This window comes from Mustela nigripes, chromosome 4 (assembly GCF_022355385.1).
Source record: "Mustela nigripes isolate SB6536 chromosome 4, MUSNIG.SB6536, whole genome shotgun sequence".
Lineage (NCBI taxonomy): Eukaryota > Metazoa > Chordata > Mammalia > Carnivora > Mustelidae > Mustela > Mustela nigripes.
Window position 1 is genome coordinate 176,606,226 of NC_081560.1, and position 20,890 is coordinate 176,627,115.

General features: G+C 43.4%; 1 protein-coding gene and 1 long non-coding RNA gene across 9 annotated transcripts in view; one reads left to right on the forward strand and one right to left on the reverse strand.

Moving 5' to 3' along the window:
• LOC132016800 (uncharacterized) overlaps nt 1–16,433 on the reverse strand; it is a 33,931-nt gene extending 17,498 nt beyond the window's left edge. For 5 of the 7 annotated variants that reach the window (XR_009404003.1, XR_009404002.1, XR_009404005.1 and 2 more), the window contains exons 1-2: nt 14,592–14,825; nt 14,263–14,323 (exon numbers count right to left, since the gene is read on the reverse strand). This is a non-coding gene — a long non-coding RNA (uncharacterized LOC132016800). Of the gene's footprint in view, nt 1–12,601; nt 13,635–14,262; nt 14,430–14,591; nt 14,826–15,618 lie in introns of those variants that run through there. The other 2 variants (XR_009404001.1, XR_009403999.1) reach the window with 2 other exon arrangements.
• The window catches only part of FHIP2A (FHF complex subunit HOOK interacting protein 2A), a 38,349-nt gene continuing 32,536 nt past the window's right edge, over nt 15,078–20,890 (forward strand). For both annotated transcript variants that reach the window (XM_059398659.1, XM_059398660.1), the window contains exon 1: nt 15,078–15,294. In XM_059398659.1, coding sequence (XP_059254642.1) covers nt 15,250–15,294 — 45 coding nt within the window. In that variant the 5' untranslated portion in view covers nt 15,078–15,249. The remainder of the gene's footprint in view (nt 15,295–20,890) is intronic.

Below are 20,890 nucleotides of genomic sequence, written 5' to 3' on the forward strand. Positions count from 1 at the left end.
AAATTAAGTAATTATAGATCTTCTCAAGCTTCATCTTAGAAACTTTAATGAAATTACAGAAACCTATGAAATTGGTTTTATAGTGCATGAGTGGTGGGAAATAGGATGATAAGGGAAGAAAAAATAACATTCCTTTAAACACCATTTTATATAGGTCTATATCAGTCAGGATTCAGTCAGAGATCCAGAACCATTAGAATCTCTCTCTCTCTCTCTCTCTCACACACACACACACACACAGACACAGATTTATTACAAGGATTAAACTTTATGCTGTGGTGGGAGCTGATAAAAGCAGTTCCTGTAAGGCTGTCTTCATATCTGATGCTAGCCCTTGAAATCTGCAGGCGGGCAGTTGAGAAGAGAGATGTCAAGTGGTGACTGGAATCCGTGTCAGCCTCACTGTCTCCAGCTTTAATGATGTGGGTATCATGCCCGAGAAGCTGGCGCCCTGTGTCCCACAGATAAGTGCAGATCTGGAGGAGGAAGTCAGAGAGCCCAGGGAAGATCCAGGGGAAGGTGAAGCAGCAGCAGGCTGGCTGCCCGCCCACACTGAGGAGGTGAGTCAGCAGACAAACAACAATGTGCATGAGCTGCGGAAGCACCCGGAGACCCTCCCCCAAACTTCTGAGCCTAAAAAGATTACATATTTGCCACCACATATTTGCACCTCACATCTCACACAAAAATGTCTCTTGCGGCACACCCTAGCTGGACATATCTAGGGGAGGGAATCATGGGAGTTGTAGTTCAGCCCAACCTGCTGGACACACTACAAAGGTTCTGCAGTCCATGGATTCCCTGTCAACTTGGCACACATACATCTCTTGAAATTACACAATTTCCAAATGAAAGCAATAAAAAGTCAAATTGTCACCTAACACGTACAATTATCCCATATATAACCTAAACCACATTAACCGTATTCCCAAAAGAGGCTATGAAATCTCTCCGTCGTCTTCGGGTGATGTTCATTCCTTTTTGAGTTAATTTATACTCTCCCGTTTGTACCCTATAATTTAACTACTGAGATGACAGGGGAATAAGAAGGGGATGAAAGTGGATAAATATATATATATATATATATATTTATATATTATATATATATACACACACACATATATATACACACACACACACACATACATACATACATATACATAAATAGAAACATATTCATATACAATAGAAAAATTACCCATAATGGCTTTTGCCCTTATTTCTGCAACTGGTCACATGGTCCTAACTTGTATATACCACCTTCTACTACTAATTTCATATTCCCCTTACCCTTAGCAAGCGCCTCAACTGGCTGTGGTTTCTTTGGTGACTCAAATGTCTGTTCCACGGGAGTCTGGGACATTAGCAATGCAGCCTAAATTGGGTTGTTGTAGTTTTCCATTGACTGTAATCATAGGACCTGGAAGCAAGACTAAAAGCAGCCTAGAAGACAGCTGCATTCTAGACATACTCCTCCTCGCTCCCACTGAGCAGTAGCAACCCAACTCTCATTCTTGAGTCGAGATAAACGACCCCAGCCAGGGCACAACCCTTCTTGTTTGCTTGTTGATTCACTGGCAAAAAGCCCCAAGTGGGCATATCACAATTTCAACTCCCACGTCAATGGAATCACTGTCATGCCCCCTTTTGGAAACATTCCTCTCGTTCCAACTAAGGCCTTTCAGCCAGCAGAATCTAATGTTATTCTGATCAAGAGCCAGTATTGCACACCCATTTCCACCCTTAATTTCCAGACTCATGAATCATGGCTCCAGAGAAACAGCAACACACATTGCTGCTGGAGAGTATGTATTACACCCTGGGACACCGTGACACATGGTGCTGCCACTTCACCACCACTGTAACTGAGTTCTATTTATTTATGCTTCAGATTTTATTTATTTACTTGACAGAGAGAGTCTCCACACGCAGGGGAAGCAGCAGGCAGAGGGAGAAGGAGAAACACACTCCCCACGGAGCAAGGAGCCCGATGCACGACCCAGTCCCAGGACCCTGAGATCATGACCTGAGCCAAGGGCAGATGCTCAACCGACTGAGCCACCCGGCCACCCTGTAACCATTGTTCTAGCAAGCCAGCTGCTTCTGGTTTATAAGAAATAGGGGATGCCCCAGGAATTACATGAGCAGCATGGACCAATCACCATATTTGATTTGCTCTAAAATAAGTTATTTGATCAGAAGCAATGCTGTATGGAACACAATGACAGTAGATAGATTTTTAAGTCTGTAAGTTATCGTTCCTGAGGGATGAAAAACAAAAAAGCACCGAGGGATGAAAAAAGTCCATGTCCAGAGCAAGTGTCTATCCTGATGAGAACAGAATGCTGTCCCCCACCCCCGCCATGATGAAAACAGGGCGGTAGAATTGAGCTGCCACAGGAAGCCGACTTATGCTCCTTGGGATGGTTCCACATTGGGTGCTCAGTGCTGGTCTCTGCAATTGGTAGTTTGGACACTCAACAGTGGCTTTGTTACATTGGTCTTGGTAAGGGGAAATCCATGTTTCTTGTCCCATGCTTAACCTCCCATCCTTGCTGGAGTGGTCACCTTGTGAGCCCACTGGGCAATGATAGGAGTGGTTGGGGACAGAGGCTGATGGACCCCCACAAAATAGGTCATCTTATCCAGCGGATTAAAATTCTGTACAGAGGCTTGCCTCTGAAGCGTGTTTACACAGGATGAAAATAATATTTATTCTCTGTTCCCACTCAGAGAGCTCTAGCTACATACTTCGTCCTCAGACCTCCTTGTCACCAATCTTCCAACCATGCTCTTTCCAAATTCCTGACCACACAGCCAAACCATCAACCATATCTCAGGAATCAGTGGGCACACCCCTATCTCCAGCTACCTCCACTTTCAGGAAAAGCAAACAACCTGGTGTACTGTTGCACGTTCTGCTCTCTGGAAGCTTCCCTGTGTTGCAGGGTCGTCTTGGAGTGGTTCCGTGGTGCTAGAGCTGCCCAATTCCAGGCAGTATCAGTAGGTAATGCAAAACCATCTGGAAACCAAACCAGAATTATTATTATTTTTTTTTTCCCCTAGCAAACTGGTCAGAGAATTCCTCATGAGGCCACAAGTGATAACTGAGGGAGAAACTGTTGTAGAAGTAGGGCCCTGGTCCTCCGGGCCACTTCCTCATGCAACTTACTTGTATCTTCAGAATCTTCTCGAGCTCAGTCTCGTATCTATGAAGTGCTGCTGCACGTGCCCGACTTACTGGATGACTTAATGGGTCGCACACAAGGTCATTACAGGTCACACAATACCAGGTCATTAAGCACAGCTTAGGTCTCATGGGACTGTGGTGGTCCCCTGCCAAGCATTCAGTGTCTATTAAGGACTCAGAGCCTTATATAAAAGCATAGTGTTATACGGATAATTTTATATGGCTTGACTCCAAAATCCAGAGTCTGTACTGCAGCTCTTGTGTACGAGACTGCCCAGTGCTCCAGGCAGGAACGCTGTCCTCCACCGATGCTTCACATACCGTTGGGTCTGCTGGGTCACAGGACCCAAGCGCCAGACCCGTGTATACCACTGCCTAAACCTGCTACAGAACCTTCTATTGTTTGAAGACCCACTCAAAACTGGCAGCTTTTGGGGCCATTTAGTAATGGGTCAGAGTAGTGGGCAAATTTTTGCTTCCAAATTCCAAAGAGGTCTACTAGGTCGTCTGCTTTTTATTAGTGGTAGCGTGGGGCCAGATGTGAACTTGTCCATCACATGGAAAAGATATTTGATGTGCCCCAGACCTCTGAATCCCTAGAAGTGTCCCCAAGGTGGCAAGCCTCTACGGTTTTGTGGGCTTTCTTTCCTACCTCCTGGTCCATGTGTCTCTTAACAACACGCATAAAGATATTAATACTTCATCCTCAGCAATCAGCAGAATGTCATCAAGGTATAAGAGCAGCATGATGTTCAATGGAATGGAAGGGTAATCAAGGTTTCTGCAACCAGATTATGACAGAGAGGTAGAGAGAGAGATCTTCCAGCTAAAACAGTGAAGGTGTATTATTGGGTCTGCCTGCTGAAAACAGACTGCACTTGATGATCTTGACAAAAGGTCAGCAAACTATTGCACAAAGAAAAAAGTCTGGCCCATCACCTGTTTTTATAAATAAAATTTTATTGGAATGCAACAATCTCCATTCATTTACATATTGTTTATAGATGCTTTTGCACTACAGTGCAGATCTGAGTAGTTGTGACAGAGATCTATGGCCCACGAATCCTAAAATATTTACCATCTGGCCATTTATAGAAAAATTGCTGATCTCTGATAATAAGGAAAATACATTTGCCTTATTTATAGCTATTAGCCAGATGCAAAAGGATATGTTGATTTGCTTCAGCTATGAAAGCACATCTGGAACAACAGCTGCAATCCGAGTTACCGCCTAATTAGGTTTACAAAAATCCACTGTGGTTATACGAGTTTCTTCTGTTTTCTGTAGGGTAAACAGGCAAGTTGCATGGAGAGGTGAGAGGGATCACCATCACTGCATCCTTTCCATCCTTAAGAGTGGCACTAATCTCTGGAATCCTTCCATTAACATAACAGTGCCTCACTATTTTCATAAACAGAGGCAGTTCTAGTAGCTTCCACTTGGTCTTTTCTGCCATACTAGCATTCACTCTATGAGCCAGGGAATCAATGTGGATTCTGCCAGTTGCCGAGTGTGTCTACTTCAGTTATGCCTTATAAATCTGCGCAAATACCCACAGGCTAGATTCAGGTACCCACCGGGACCACTATGAAAAGAACCTGAGCCAAAACTCCACGGATCATCTAACAGTGATTTTTTTAAGGCTCTACTCTGACTGTTGGGTTTCAGTGACATTCGGAGTCTCTAAGAATTAGTTCAGTTCAGAGCTAGTATATAGTAATCCCTTAAAAAGTCTGAGTCTAGAAAGACCCTTAAAAAGTCTGAGGCTAGAAAGACCAACAGAATAAATGTTTGGAAATACGGCATGGTCCATTCTCAAGAGTACCTGGCTTTCCCTTTATTCACGTGACTCCAGATCTGTGAAATGACTCAGGTCTGGGAAATGACTGAGTAACTGAGGCTGTCTACTTTGGTGATTCAAGTTGGACTTCTGTTCATTAGATCAAGTGAGACCTTAGTGGTGACGCCACCTGCTTTAACTGTAGGGACACCATGATTAACTAGCTAATGCCAAAGATCTCTGTAGTTTAGGCTACTTTAATTACTGCTTTGCCTCTGTTGCCCATTATGTTAACTAAATTTACCTTGACTTTGGTAATTAAATGCTGCCACTTGGCCCCTGCCATCCTAGGATCCCATCATCCCCATTTAATTTAAGGATCCCAATTCAATGGTAGCAGTTCCCAACTGTAATCACTCGCCTAGAGAAGAGCCACCCCAGAACTCTTCAAGAATCTGGGGTTCCCCTCATGACTCTTTCTCACTGCTGTGGAAAAGAGTGTATCCCGTGAGTCCTCTTGAATATAGTCAGAGGCTGGGTGAGCAGGTCTTACATGATTAATCCACTAACACTCCAGTTTCCTTAAACATTACAATTTCCTGAAGAGCTTCCTCTATAATATACAAAAGAAGTGTGGCATTTCTACTTCATGTAATGGGAGGTGCCTTTGGGTCCAGATTTTGGGTCAACCAATCAAACAAACAATTAGATCTATTCCATGCTCATTCAACACACTGAACCTGGAGTCTCTGATTATCTGTGAGCCAACATTTGGCCCGATCTAACTTTATATTCCTTCCATCCGGATCTTGCATCCTTAAGGTCTATTCCCAAACACATTCTCTAAGTTTTCTTATAAGTGGTCAAAAGCGTGCTGGCGGACACATTACCTTTAAGAAAGCAATACCAAAACTGACAGCTGACTTCTCAAAAAAATGGAAGCCCACAAAATGGAATGACATCTTTAGGATATGAAGAGAAAAATACACACCAACCAAAAATTCCAGTGAAATATTTTTCAACATTGAAAGTCAAATAAGTGAATAAGCAGACACAGATAAAATAATACATAAAGTAATGGTATCTTTCAAAATGAAGGTGAAATAAAGGATGTTTTCAGACAAAAAGGGAAGAAAACCCCAAAACAAAAAACAAGACTTTAGGGGTGCCTGCGTGGCTCAGTCAGCTGAGTGTGTACCTTCGGCTGAGGTCATGATCCCAGGGACCTGGATTGAGCCCCGCATTGGGTGACCTGCTCAGCGGGGAGTCTGTTTCTCCATCTCCCTTCGCTTGCTGCTCTCCCACTAGTGTTCTTTCTCTAATAAATAAAATCTCTAAAAAAAAAAACAGTCTAAGTACAATAGATTCTTTCTGTAGTTTTGTCAACGCTTGCTTTCTATATCTTGTCTCTACCACATATTATGTACAGGAACATAAAAATTACATCATCTTAATCCACTGTTATTTTACCAATATGTTATATCTGTTTTTAGCTCTTGTGATGTTTTTCATCTTCAATCCTTTTTTTTTTTTTTAAAGATTTTATTTATTCATTTGACAGAGATCACAAGTAGGCAGAGAGGCAGGCAGAGAAAGAGAGGAGGAAGCGGGCTCCCTGCTGAGCAAAGAGCCCGATGCGGGGCTCGATCCCAGGACCCTGAGATCATGACCTGAGCCGAAGGCAGAGGCTTTAACCCACTGAGCCACCCAGGCGCCCTTGATTCATATTTCTAAGTTATATCTTTTTCTATTCCTTTATTAGAGCCTCTCTTTACCCTTTTAAATATGACTCTTCTAGAAAATATGGTACTAGGTATTTTTAAAAAACCAATCTATGTATCTCTGGCTTTTAATTGGTGAGTTTGGTCCATTTCTGTATATTATAATTAATACAAAAACTTATTTTGTTTTCTATTTTTCAAGTTTTGATGTATTTTTTCCCATATTTCATTGGACTGGGCAAAAATTGTTGTACTGAATTTGCAAGTTATACTTTGTATTTTTATTTTTCTAGTGGTTACTCAGAATTCAATACTACATTTCCCAACCACCAGGTGTGGTTATATAAGTTCTGGCTGATGAAATGCAAGCAGAAGTGTGGAACTTTCAGAAGGCGTTTGTAAAAAGGGAAGAGGTAGACCCTTTCCCCCTTGCTTCCTCCTGCTACTTTTTCCAAAATTGGAAACTGGAGCTTCAGTACCTATATGGGCCCATGAAGTGATTTTGAGTGTGGCTGTGCTAGACGGTACACAGAAAGTTAAGAGTGTGTCTCCATGATAATGTCCTGATATAGTCCTGGCTACCGACCAGGCTAAAGGCAAAGAAACTTCTTTAAGTTACTGTTATTTGGGATTTTTTTTTTTTTTTTTTTTTTTGTCACGTGCAGCTGCTGGACCTAATACGGCATGGTTCAATTCCAGGAATTGTTTCTTTAATTGTAATTAATCTCTTAGCCTATGGGATGAAGGTCTATCTCCCTTGGTCTACAGACAGTCTGTAGCACTTGGCCTTTCCATCTGGACTTCTTCCACTCTAATTCCCACACACTGTGGATTTCCCCGAAAGTAGAGCCTGGGATGAAGACTTGACTGTAAGTAGTTTACTTCAGGTCCTGGGAAGTGAGGGTCGAGGGAGAATACGAACAAAGGAAGGAAGGTGTAATAGGGCTACTGCGGTCACTACTGTGGTCAGTGGGTCCTTGATCCTACTGGGATCTTCTGAGAAGTGCTCAGAACACTTCCTAGAATTGCTTCCCACCACAGAGATAGGACACTGGAATATTTACTCACTAGATTCCAAACCTTCTTGGCTAAGACTTGTCCTCGCGGGTTCTAACTTCACCATGCTTTCGGAAAGAGCAGGCTCCCCATACAGAATTTCCAGTGGCAGAAATTCTAACGAGAGTAGCATGAGACTGAGATGAGATGCTGTCACCGTGAGGTGAGTCTGAGCTTGCACAGAACTGTCCACCACAGCTGCAAACACAATCAGAAATAGGCAAAGGGAATGTGACAGCAGATACCAGCAATATCTGCTCTATTGGCCAAGGAGTTTTCGTAGTCGCTATGTAAGTTTCTGAAATCTATGAGCTTCCTTCTCATTTCTATGGCAGCTGTAGAGTTGAGTTCTGGAAACGAAGTTGAGTTCTGGAAATGAAGTGTGTAGCTTATGCAAATTCGCCATTTCCTACCCTGAACCAAACTCCCAATTTTAGAAACTCTTTTCTCCCTGAGCTTTTTCACGGTATGTTTTCCTTCTCTCTTTGACTGCTCTTTCCCAGTGAATTCCTCCTCCCTATTCTGGTCCTTAAATGCAAGGAGTCCTATGTTTGTGTCTACTCTTTTTTCTTTCACTTTACCATCTCACTGAACTATCTCCTTTTTCTTTGTATCTCATCTACCGCCTAGAAAGGATAACTTTTCCAATCTTTATTTCTAACCTAGATCTCTCTCCTGACTTTTTAATTCAAATGTATCGCCCCCTACTAGACATGGTCATACAGATTCATCACACAAGTAAGAGAATCTAACATATTAAAAAAAAAAATCTTTTTGTCTTTCTACATCTCAGTAAAAAGCACCTTCACCTACCCTCATCCAAGCCAGAAACTCAAGAAACATCTTTGCTTTCTTCTTCTTCTTTGCTTCTCCTAAGAGCAAAATTGGGTTGCTCTTACCACATTTTTTAGGACTACTCTCTCCTTTCTATTCCCATAGTAAGTAACCTTTATAATCTTGTCTGAGCTTTTTAAAAAAATGGTTTCTTGCCTCTAGTTTCTCCCCTTGCCAAATAAAAGGAATATTGTTTATACCAGTGTATAGTTTAATCAAGAAGTTTTACATGGTTTGTTATGAAAGCCCCTATTCTTCCTCTAAAACTCCCAATTTCCTGCTCCACAGAAGGATCTCTTTCAACACCTTGAGCAGACTCTTATTATTTACTTGCTTTCTTTAAATAATATTGGGGCACCTGGGTGGATCAGTGGGTTGGGCCTCTGCCTTCGGTTCAGGTCATGATCTCGGGGTCCTGGGATCGAGCCCCGCATCGGGCTCTCTACTTGGCAGAGAGCCTGTTTCCCCTTCTCTCTCTACCTCCGTCTGTGCCTACTTGTGATCTGTCAAATAAATAAAAAATTAAAAAAAAATAATATGTCCATAATTTCATGTCATGATATTTCTGTTCTAAGCAGTAATAATGTTTCCTCATGACAGATGATGATGATTTAGCCTTTCTCTCTCTCTCACACACGCACACGCACATGCCCTGCCCCCAGTTCCACCACATATCCATCCACTCATCTTCCCAATATAGCAGCAACAACATAATTTTAATTAGATCTATATTTACATTACTATGGTTATATAGACATATTTTTAGTTGAGCTATGTGTGTATTATGATTACTTGTTCCTACAGAATATTTTATTTTTCTTGGTGTTCTAACTTTCTCATTTGTTTTTTTGTTTTTTGTTTTTTTTGGCTTGGTTTTCTTTGTATTTATCACTAGTTCAATGTCAGACTCTCCTATCTTGTAAATCTTCTCAAACACATAGATAATCCATCTATAAGTTTTATCTTCTTGAGAACATCTCTTCGAACCTGCTCCAGTCTAGACAGGTTGGTTGGCTGTTCCAACTTGATGTATAGTTATCCTGGAATTCTGCTTAACCAACATCCTAGGAATTTCCTTCACCTCCCTCTGATGACAGGTTTTCTGATCTGATTCCTTCATCCTTTTTCCCTTTGGTTTACTCCCGGAGGTTTGACGGAGCACTTCTGAGAGCTTCTTGAAAGAGTGCAAGGTAGGAGAAATATTCAATACCCCATACATCTGAAATGACTTATTTTATCCTCATACTTGACAGTTTCTTTGTACAGAATTCAATTGAAATTATTTTATTTTAGAATTTTAAAGGCATTGCCCCAGTGCCTTCTTACTTCCCATGCTGTTGTAATTCTTAATTCTCTATATGGACTTCTTTTCTTTTTCTCTCATTGGAAACTGTGTAGGATCTTCTCTGAACTCAGTGTTCTGAATTTCACAGTAACATCCACTGGAGTGAATCTATTTTCATTCATTGTTCTGGCACTTAACTGAAAATTCATGTCTCTCAGATCTGTAAAATTATATTGAATTTTAAGTTCAATGATTTCCTCCCTCTGTTCACTCCAATTATTCAAATGTTGGATACACTCAACCAGCCCTCTAATTTTTGAAAAACTTTCCCATTTCTCATCCCTACATCATTTTTTAACCTAGTCTTGCAGAAAATATTTCAAGTTCATTTTCTATCCTTTCTATGTTGTTTTTCATTTCTGTTACCATATTCTTGATTCCTAAGATTTAGTTTTTGGCACCTTAAGTGTGTTTTAAAAATAGAATGCCATTCTTGTTTCATAGATGCTGTATCTTTTATCTGAGAATATTAATGATTATTTTTTTAAGTTTCCTTCTCCCTCTATTCCTATCAAGTGCAATTAATTGTTTCTTCCAAGTTTCTTTTTTGCTCTGCCTTTTCTTTTGGTCTCTATCATTAACTCTTCTCAAATTGTTGATGACCCAGCCTTTCGGATCCCATTTACGAGCGGTGCATGAAGGCACTCAGTGGATGCTCCAAGCACGTGTACAGAGCTTGTCAACTAGAGGCTGCACAGTAGGGCTGAAGATGCTCTTCAGTATCTTTAGGTCTTTTCTATTAGACGACTCAGATTCTCCAGAGAGGACTCTACCTATCTTCTTGGAGGCGGAAGGGGAGGGTGATCAGTTTGATGCTTTCATTCTGGGGGCCAAGAAGAGGATGAGGGTTGGGGATGTGTTCGATATATATACAATATCTCCCTTCACTTTGCTGTGATTTGAAGCTTGGGATCCAGAGCCGATAGCCAAGAAAGAATTCTTGAGATGTCCTCAGTGCTAAAAGGTGGTTTTAGGGGCACCTGGGTGGCTCAGTGGGTTAAAGCCTCTGCCTTCGGCTCAGGTCATGATTCTGGGGTCCTGGAATCGAGCCCCGCATCGGGCTCTCTGCTCGCAGGGAGTCTGCTTCCCCCTCTCTCTCTGCCTGCCTCTCTGCCTACTTGTGGTCTCTGTCAAATAAATAAATAAAATCTTTAAAAAATAAATAAAATAAAAGTTGGTTTTATTAAAGCACAGGGATGGGACCTGTGGGCAGAAAGAGCTGTAGTGGGGTTGTGAGGAATGGCTGATTTTATACTCTGGAGGTGGGGGAAGTAAAGACAAAGGGAGGTTTCCAGAAGGACTTTCACATATAAAAGGAGACTCACAGAATACTGGAGGCCTAGCTATTATTAGGAAAAGGTCATTTATTACTGTTTTGCAAACCCTCGGTCATGAGACCCTTCAGATGTATATCAATGGGCCACATGCTTGGAGGACGATGGCTAGCATGGGGGTAGTGATAAAGAAAGTCTCCAAAGGAACTTTTATATATTAAAAAAGACTTACAGGATCCTCGATGTCCAGCTAAGGTTGCCTTTTGCCCTTAGCCAAGTGTTAATATCACAGCAGCTGAGCTCCCAGGGGAAGGTTGCTCTACTGGTTTCATGGATTTGTCAGTGGGCTGTAGGCAGTAAGAAAATTTATTTTTTTCTTTTGCCTTTGATTCCCACATCAACTCTATCTTCTTCTTCCCTTCCACCCCCTATCAATATGGAGCCTCTGATCTTCCCCAGAATTAGATTCTAATCTGAAACCAGAGTGGAAAAAGGGGAGTCAGCCAATCTTGTGCCTTGGGGATGATCTATCTACTTCTAAACAAGTTTTCAATCCATCCTGCTATTTTTAGTCCCACTTTTACCTCTATTTCCAGAGGTACTTACTGCTACTAATTTCAGAGTCATTGAGGCTCTATAAATGTATGAATATATCACTTTGGATCTTAGTTTTCTTAATTGCTTCCTTAGGATTCAGCTTTCCTAAGGAACTGTATCAGTTATTCCCTTTACCACTACTTTCCAATTCTCAAAATTTTTTTGCCATTTCCTCCCTTAATTTGTTTGTCCTTTTGGGCTTACATACTGAGAAATCTCTTTATTGTAATTCTAGTAGCATTTAGGAAGGAAATGTTGCTAAATTCAATCTATCTATTTAACCAGAAATCTGCCAAACTTTGGAAGTAGGTGTCATCTAACTCTCTCTCCTCTTTGTTCAACTTCATCCAGACTGAGTTTCAGTTTTGTGGATTTTTCTATGTCCTCGCTGATTAAACTTCGTTCAGTAAAGAATTTAACAAACTCATTCACTCTGAAGTGTAATGAGCGATAGAAATTGGTGTGTTCTCTCTCCTAAGGGTATTTTAATTTTTAGCGGGGACTAAATTTCTCATTTGACTCAAGTCAAAGGGATAAGGAAATAAAATCCTAATTGAGGATTTTCAGGTTCCCATATCTAAGTGGCTTAGAGGCTAGAGAAGCCTGTATTATGCTTTTTCAAAACACACTTTGTTTCAGGAGTCCCAACCCTGCCCATGCATAAGGTTGGTGATAATGTTAGTGTCACTACAGACTTTCTAGGATGAGAGGTAAGGGTATCTGCTTAATTATCATTCTAGTCCAACTTGTATGTCTTGGAACCTAGATATCAGAGAGATGAATCATATTCCTAAATATTGATATTAATCTCAAGCAAAACATTTTTATTACATTCATAATAAGTATACAAAGACAAGCATCATCAAATGCAAATGACTTTAAATAGCCCACGTTAAACAGACCCTCTTATACAATTAGTGGTTGTAAGGCATTATGAAAATACAAAATACCACATAAATGTATTTATTAGGTCAGGAAGATAATTATGGTTAATAATATGACTAACCACCTCACACTGTGTGAATAATAAAAAAATACGTCCTCTTGGTTGAAGCAGACACCATTAGCCAGAATTTGGTAAGAAGCACGTTTTAATTTTTGGCAAACAGAGAGGATGGCTCCAGCATTCTGGAGACAGGACACACAAAATTAAAGTCACATTTACCTGCTTTGCCAGGATATAAGCAACAAAAACAGAGTAAAAAAGATGAGAAAACGACAGTTCCCACTTTACAATGGTTTTACTTATGATTTTTTTACTTTATGATGGTGCAAGGGTGATAGGCATTGAGTAGAAACCATACTTGGAACTGGATCTGTTCCAGGCCAGTGGTATGCCATGGGCTACTCTCGTGTTGCTGGCCAGCGGCAGCAACCACGGCTCCCAGGGGGGCCACTCGATCACAGGGGTAATCAACTGATGCACTTAAAATCATTGTGTTCCACTTTCAGTTTTCAATGAGGCACATGAGGTATTCAGCACTACTATAAAATAGGCTTTGTGCTAGATGATTCTGAACCATCTGTAGGTTAATGTAAGTGTTTGTTCTGAGCGCAATTAGGTAGACACGTAGACTAAGTTGTGATATTCTGTAGGTGAAGTAGATTAAATGCATTTTGACTTAAGATATTTTCAACTTATGATGGAGTTATGGGGACATAACCCCACTGAAGGTCAGGGAAGATGCATCAAGAGTCCTCCTTGGAGAGCCTGGGTGGCTCAGTGAGTTGAGCACCTGCCTTCAGCTCAGGTCCTGACCCCAGGGTCCTGGGATGGAGCTTTGCTCATCAGGGAGTCTTCTTCTCCCTCTCCCTCTACCCCTGCTGTCTCTCAATCTTTAAAAAAAAAAAAAAAAAAAAAAAAAAAGTGTTCTCCTTAAACCTTGATTTCTGGTCCTATTGGTTTGTTAAATACTATTTTACTGCTAATAATAATGGTAATAACAAATGCCAGTGTTTTCCGTATGTTAATATACGTCCACACAACCTCATGCGGTAGCTGCTTATTCTCCCTCAATTTCGCAGATGAAGAAACTAAAGCACAAAAGAGATTTAAAAACTTGCCATGGTGAGTGGTAACGCAGGGATTTCCATTCAGACCACCCACCTCCAGAGACCAGCTCTTAACACCACTCCACGCTGCAGCTACTTCTCTGCTGCAGCTACTTCTCTGCTTTTTTTCTGTTCAACAAACTCAATTACAAATCCTTTTTATCATCACGGGTTATGCAAAGACCGACTCCACCCTCGCCTGATCAAGAAGTTAACGGTCCTTTGGATACAAGACCAATACTAGCCAAAACAAACACAAAGTTCTCCAGGATATGAGCGTTTTTATAACTTGTATCCACCCAACCTAAACTTTGCCACCGCCATTGTGCTGCTCCAAAGCTCGGCTGATACACTGTTGCACAGTACTTTCCAGAAGCCGCGGCGCAAGGACTTAGATTGTAGCCCCACTTACCGGTGCTGTGCATTGAGCAGAATTCCTTCAGATTCTGTCCCTCACTGTTGTCCTGTATCGTCTGATAAACAGAACAGAAAACACGACCGTGAACCATGCTCTGCACCCACCAGACAAGTCACACACCATTGACTGAGCCATCTTCCCATTTGTCCATCTGGGGCTTCCTGTTTTAACGGTGAATAATTAACAATTAATAATGTTAACGAGGATAATGATCTATTTTCCAGGTAGCAAAACTATTTCACCAACATTCGTTGATGCGTTCTAATTCTTAGCATTTCAAGGCACGGATCGTTTCCGATTAGGAACACTGTACTGTTTCTTACCGGCCTCCCTAGTCTGCTCTTAAAACACGAACTTCTGCACGTTACACACGAGTAGGGCTACGTTTCCCTACAAAACCCGCCTGTTACTTCCCCCGCAGAAACAAAACCGGGAGGTTGCCGGAGTTTTTCGACCGTGAGGACGACGGTGTCGGAGGCGCCCGGGAGCCGGGAGAGTGCGGAGGCTGCCCCCGTCCGGTTCCCGCCCCGCGCGGGCGCGACCTCCCCGCGCCTCTCCCGCCCCCGCGGCGTGCGGCCGGCGCGCCGCTGGGCAGGCCGGGTCGGGGCCTCCCCGGGCCGCGGCGGCGCCCCCTGCAGGCCGCGGCGGGCAGAGCGGGCGGAAGGAACCCGAGCCGGGCTGCCACCGTGTCCGAACCGGAGCCTCAGCCGCCGCCGCCGGAGCGTCGCGGGGCCCCGTGTCGGAGCCGAACGCCCCGCTCGCCGCCCGCCGCGCCCCAGCGCCCGCCGGAGCCGCCGCCGCGCCGCCCGCGCACCCCCGAAGCGGCCGGGCCCGAGCCCGCCTCGGCCCTCTGCTCGTCCTGCCCGCCCCGCACCGGCCTTCACTCTGGAGCGGCCCCGGCAGCCGCAGCAGGGGCGGCGGCGGCGGATCGAGGAGCTCTCCAGGTCGTCCCGGGAGAGGCTGCTGCAGTCCCGGGACAAGATGTTCTCCAAGTTCACCTCCATCCTGCAGCACGCCGTGGAGGCGGTAAGGCCGCGGGCAGCGGGCTCACGACAGGCCGGGGATGGCGGCGGCCTACGCTCCCTGCGGCCTCGGCCCGGGCCTCGGCGGCCGGGATCCCGCGGGGGGGGGGGGGGTGGGGGCGGCGGGCAGGTCGGGGCGGGCGCTCCGGGGCGCGGTGGGGCCGTCAGGGCGCCCGGGCCAGGCCCCCTCGGCGCCGTCCTGCCCCGGGCGGGCGCGGGCCCCTGTGCGGCTGCGGGAGGGTGGGCGGGGGTGCCCGGGCGGGACGCGCGCTCCGGGCCGGCGCGGGGGTCGTCTGCCTGCGGGAGGGGGGACAGGGGCGCGGAGCACCTGGCGGGGCCGCAGGGCGCACCCCCGGGCTCCGGACCGTTAACCTGCTCCGGGAAAAGGTGGTCAGCGCGGAGCAGGACAAAAGCGACGGCCAGACGTGGCCCGGGCTGGGTTTGGCTCGCGGTCGTGTTGACTGTGGAAGGTGGGGTGGGCAGGAAGGTGCGCCCCGGCTGCGGTCGGAGGGGGCGGCTCTGCAGGACGCCGCCCGCCGGACCCCGTTTCGTAATCCTGCTGGCTTTGCCTCCGCAGGCCTCGAGGCCGAGCTCGGCCGCACCTATTGATTGTTGAGAGACATATGGGAGCTCGGAGGGTCCGGTCGAGCGTGGTCGGGACCCTTCCGAGCCCTCGGCCGGGCGGCGGGACCATCTGTTTCCTTTCTTGCCTTCCCTTCCTGGACTCTCCCCTTTGAGGATTTTAGACACCCGCGTAGAGAAACATTCAGATACCCAGACTAGCAGAAGACAAGTAACTACAAAGAAAATGCTCTGCGGCTGTTTTCATAAGAAGTCTAGTTTGCTTTACTCAGGGAGAGCTGCCCACGTTGGAAAATGCATCCTGTGAAAGAAACCTGTACTTTGCTAATTTAAAAAATGTCATTCTTCTTCTGTGTTTAGATTGTGTGCTAAGGCACCTTGAAATCCACACAACTTAAACAAAAACAAAAACAAACCCCAGCGGCAATAGAACCATTTTTATGGCCAGATAAAAATAAAATGGATTTTTAGAATGAAGAATGAAAACAAAACTTTAGTACAATGTTTTTTTAAGTGATATGCAGGAAATGCTTAAAAATCATTTAAGCTCTACCACAAGTTCTTGGGAAAACGGGTATCAAATTAAAGAATGTTTTAATGAATGAGGAGCAGTGTTACACATGAAGGAGATGACAGCTTTAGACTTTAGGACAACTTTTAATTTCCCCTTCTTATACAAATTTTACAACTTTATGTTAAAAGAAGTTAACTAAGATTTATAGAAACACTGGCATTTACAGTTTATATTATTACTTAACTTAAATTACCAAGAATCATTTAATTTTAACATTGAGTACAGGTTAATACTGAGATAATTGGGAATACAAAATATATTACATTGTTTACATATTTTACCTATCAGGTTGAGATATACAGAAGTAAGTACTTAGAGAAAGGAAGATAGCTTTCATACTCTCCCAGTAAAGACTCATTTTTATCTTGAGGCTTGTGTTGTCTGTCCTCATTATCTTTTTATAACTATATATGCTAACATCACCCAAACTACCCATGTAAATTGTCTGACTCTGACTCTGTAATATCCAGCTTCTCTACTTGGCTGAGGTGAGAAAAAGTGGATTATATTCATCTGGTACTAGTACCTGATCCATAGCATTTAGAAAACCAACGTTTTTATTGGAGAGTTAGTGTTTTCAGCTGTGATACCTCCCAGTTTACCTTGATAGGAGGTTAAATCTGGGAAAAAAAAAAAAAGTTCACTAACTTTTTCCTTTTTACATTCCTCTTGGAAACCAACTCATACATAATGATAAAGAAGCCATTCTTGTGGTATTTAAAGAATGTTTTTGCCTAGCACGGGATTGGTTTCCATTTTTTCAGTTCTACTTATTTTCCTGGTATTTTCTTCTATAAACTGCTTTCATCCTTCATCAGTTTCTTTCATTAACTTTTCTCTCTACTCCTTTTAATTTGTGTGCCCAGTTAGCATTTTCCTTTTTTCTTTCTTTTTTTCCCAATTGGCATTTTCTTTTTTTTTTTTTTTAAGATTTTATTTATTTATTTGACAGAGAGAAATCACAAGTAGATGGAGAGGCAGGCAGAGAGAGAGAGAGAGAGAGGGAAGCAGGCTCCCTGCCGAGCAGAGAGCCCAATGCGGGACTCGATCCCAGGACCCTGAGATCATGACCTGAGCCGAAGGCAGTGGCTTAACCACTGAGCCACCCAGGCGCCCTCGTGGTATGTTTTTAAAAACATAATTTCCCAGGGCACCTGGGTGATTCAGTTGTTAAGCAACTGCCTTCAGCTCAGGTCATGATCTCAAGTCCTGAGATTTAGCCCCGCATCAGGCTCCCTGCTCTGTGGGAAGCCTGCTTCTCCCTCTCCCATTCCCCGTGCTTGTGTTCCCTCTCTAACTCTCTATGAAATAAATAAAATCTTAAAAAAACATAAAAACATACTTTTCCAAAATGTGGCAGGTACGTCTCTGAACTCCCTCTAAGAGAATGTGCTGGTGATGCACAGACAACAGGTAGCTTCTGCCAAGCCTTTCTCTCCACTGTGGCCTTCACACGGAGGCTGCAAGCTGTCCCCAGCCCATGCACACAAGATGAGCATCTCAGAGTGGTCATTCTTGACTTACATGGGATTTCTCTACAGGACTTCCTGGAACTTTACTCAAGGACTCCTCATTGACCTGTCCAGGACTTTCCAGAACTCTGGTGCTCATCCTGCAAATTCTTCCTCTAGTCTCCTCTTACCATCATCAGATATTCATAACCTAAAGGTCCCTCAACTACTCCTCCCTTCTCTTCTTTATCCTTCACATCTTTATCCCCCAAAAATCTATTGCACATGTAATTCCATCTGCTTCTTGGAAGATCTGAACTGAAATACTCCCTAAAAATCACGATGCCAGCATTTAAGATCATCATTTTTAACCAATCTGCTCCACAAAGTATAATTGTGGAATGTCTTTGCTGATAATATTGGATATTTTATAAATTGCATCTATTTGTATGTAACAGGTATGCATTTCTCCATGACAACCAGATTAAACTTGGTGTAAGGCCCAATCACTAAAATCAAATAATAGTCTTAGAACCCAGTCCTCTATCATAGGCTAAATAAGGAAGGCCTGATTCCCAGTCTGTGTTTGTTTCAGAAATCACTTCTTGGTCCTTTTGAAGGCTAGTGGTGGTTCTAAAGCCTCTTCTCTAGTGGTGCCCCATTATTACAAACTGCTGGAGTCCTACAGCTAAAGCACTTAGTGCCTGGCCCATATAAAACATCCCTATAATCTTTCCCATATACAACCTATAAACAGTCTTCTCAACCTATAAACCTGTCAATTCTTCTCTCAGTGTTTAAGAACATATCCATCTTTTTTTTTTTTTTAAAGATTTTATTTATTTATTTGACAGAGATCACAAGTAGGCAGAGAGGCAGGCAGAGAGAGAGGAAGGGAAACAGGCTCCCTGCTGAGCGGAGAGCCCGATGTGGGGCTCAATCCTAGGATCCTGAGACCATGACCTGAGCCGAAGGCAGAGGCTTAACCCACTGAGCCACCCAGGCGCCCCCATATCCATCTTCTGACATGGAATCATTCTCTACTTTTAAAGTCTTCTTCCTTGGGTGCCTGGGTGGCTCAGTGGGTTAAGCCGCTGCCTTCGGCTCAGGTCGTGATCTCAGAGTCCTGGGATCGAGTCCCGCATCGGGCTCAATGCTCAGCGGAGCGCCTGCTTCCCTCTCTCTCTGCCTGCCTCTCCATCTACTTGTGATAAATAAATAAAATCTTAAAAAATAAATAAAGTCTTCTTCCTTAATTTTCTCCCCTAATGAATCTTTTGAAAACAAAGACCTACTTGGCTGACCTCAATGATAAGCCCATCAATGACACCTAGACTTACAGAAATCAGCCTGCTACCTACATTTTCTCTGTTATATCTCCTTGAAGGTGGACATTTAGGGGGGAAAAAAATTGATAATATCATAGCTTTGAGTCCCATGAAGCCCCTCCTGGTATAAATCTCTTTTTCTAACCATTTGGTAGATGTTTATTCCTAGTAGTTTTGCCACAGTTGGGCAGAGGAAGAATTAGTAAACAATGGAGACTATTACATCCAAAAAACACCTTAAATAGTTCACTGCTTCCAACTTTACAGATGAACAAGTGCTGATCCACAGTGGTCAGATATTAGTCCGCTTACATACAGTCACTGCTAAGGCAGCAACTCAGTTCAAGAGTCCTGGCTCAGGGGCACCTGAGTGGCTCAGTGGGTTAAAGCCTCTGCCTTCGGCTCAGGTCATGATCCTGGGGTCCTGGGATCAAGCCCTGCTCTCTGCTCAGCAGGAAGCCTGCTTCCTCCTCTCTCTCTGCCTGCCTCTCTGCCTACTAGTGATCTCTGGCTGTCAAATAAATAAATAAAATCTTTAAAAAAAAAAAAAAAGAGTCCTGGCTTAAAGGTGTAGAGATGTAAGCAGAAAGGAAATAGAGTTATACAGACTTGGTTTTGTTTCTTGTTCTCTAGGAAAATTTGGACCTGTTGCTTATGTAATTGGTGTCTTTTTTCCCATCTTTAAACTGTGCATTCTAATAAATACCTTACAGAGCTGTTGGGAGGATAAAATAACATAAGCAATGTGATGACGGTGATGCGCCAGTAAATGCTTAACAACCAGCTCTTGGAATTGATGGAGGAACCATGATTTGTGGCATTTTATCATGTTCATGGTATAAATATTCTTCCTGTTGTCAATTTCAAGCTTCCAACAGTTTAAAAATGGCTGGCAGGATTCCTAAAAACTTAACAATCGCCTCTTACAAGCACATACAAACTGGCACAGACTGGCTCCAGCATACCACTGAATATAAAACACTTGGCATGGAGTAGATACTCCATAAATACTAGTTGCCCTCTCATCTTCACAAGGCACAGGTTCTTTTTACCATGCCATGTAACTGTTGTTTTATGAACACTATCTCTTTGAACTTCCCAAGAAATGAGTTTTTGTTGTAATAATCTGTGTAAATAAAATGAACTCTCGTGGGGGGAGATGCCTGCATAACATCTCACTACTTTTGAGGATATATGGGAAGTGTTCCAATAGTAGACAGTGTGTAAAGTGCCCAGAATTCACTTTGCAGGATTCTTGTGACTTCCCAAAGAAATAGGTTGACATTGTACAGACCAGCCGAAACAGAGATAAATTTAAAGCCCATAATGCAGAAGAGAAATAATGATTTTAAGTAAGAAGATTTCAAATAACATGATTTCAGGTAAGACACCTTGGACTGTTTGACATGAATACCTCTACATAGCTTACTCCAGGATGAGTATGAAGAAGTGATTTTATTTGGATTTTTTTTAATATTTTATTTATTTGCCAGAGACAAAGGGAGAGAGAGAGAGCGAGCGAGCACAGGCAGACAAAGAGGCAGGCAGAGGCAGAGGGAGAAGCAGGCTCCCTGCCGAGCAAGGACCCCGATGTGGGACTCGATCCCAGGACCCTATAATCATGACCCGAGCCAAAGGCAGCTGCTTAACCAACTGAGCCACCCA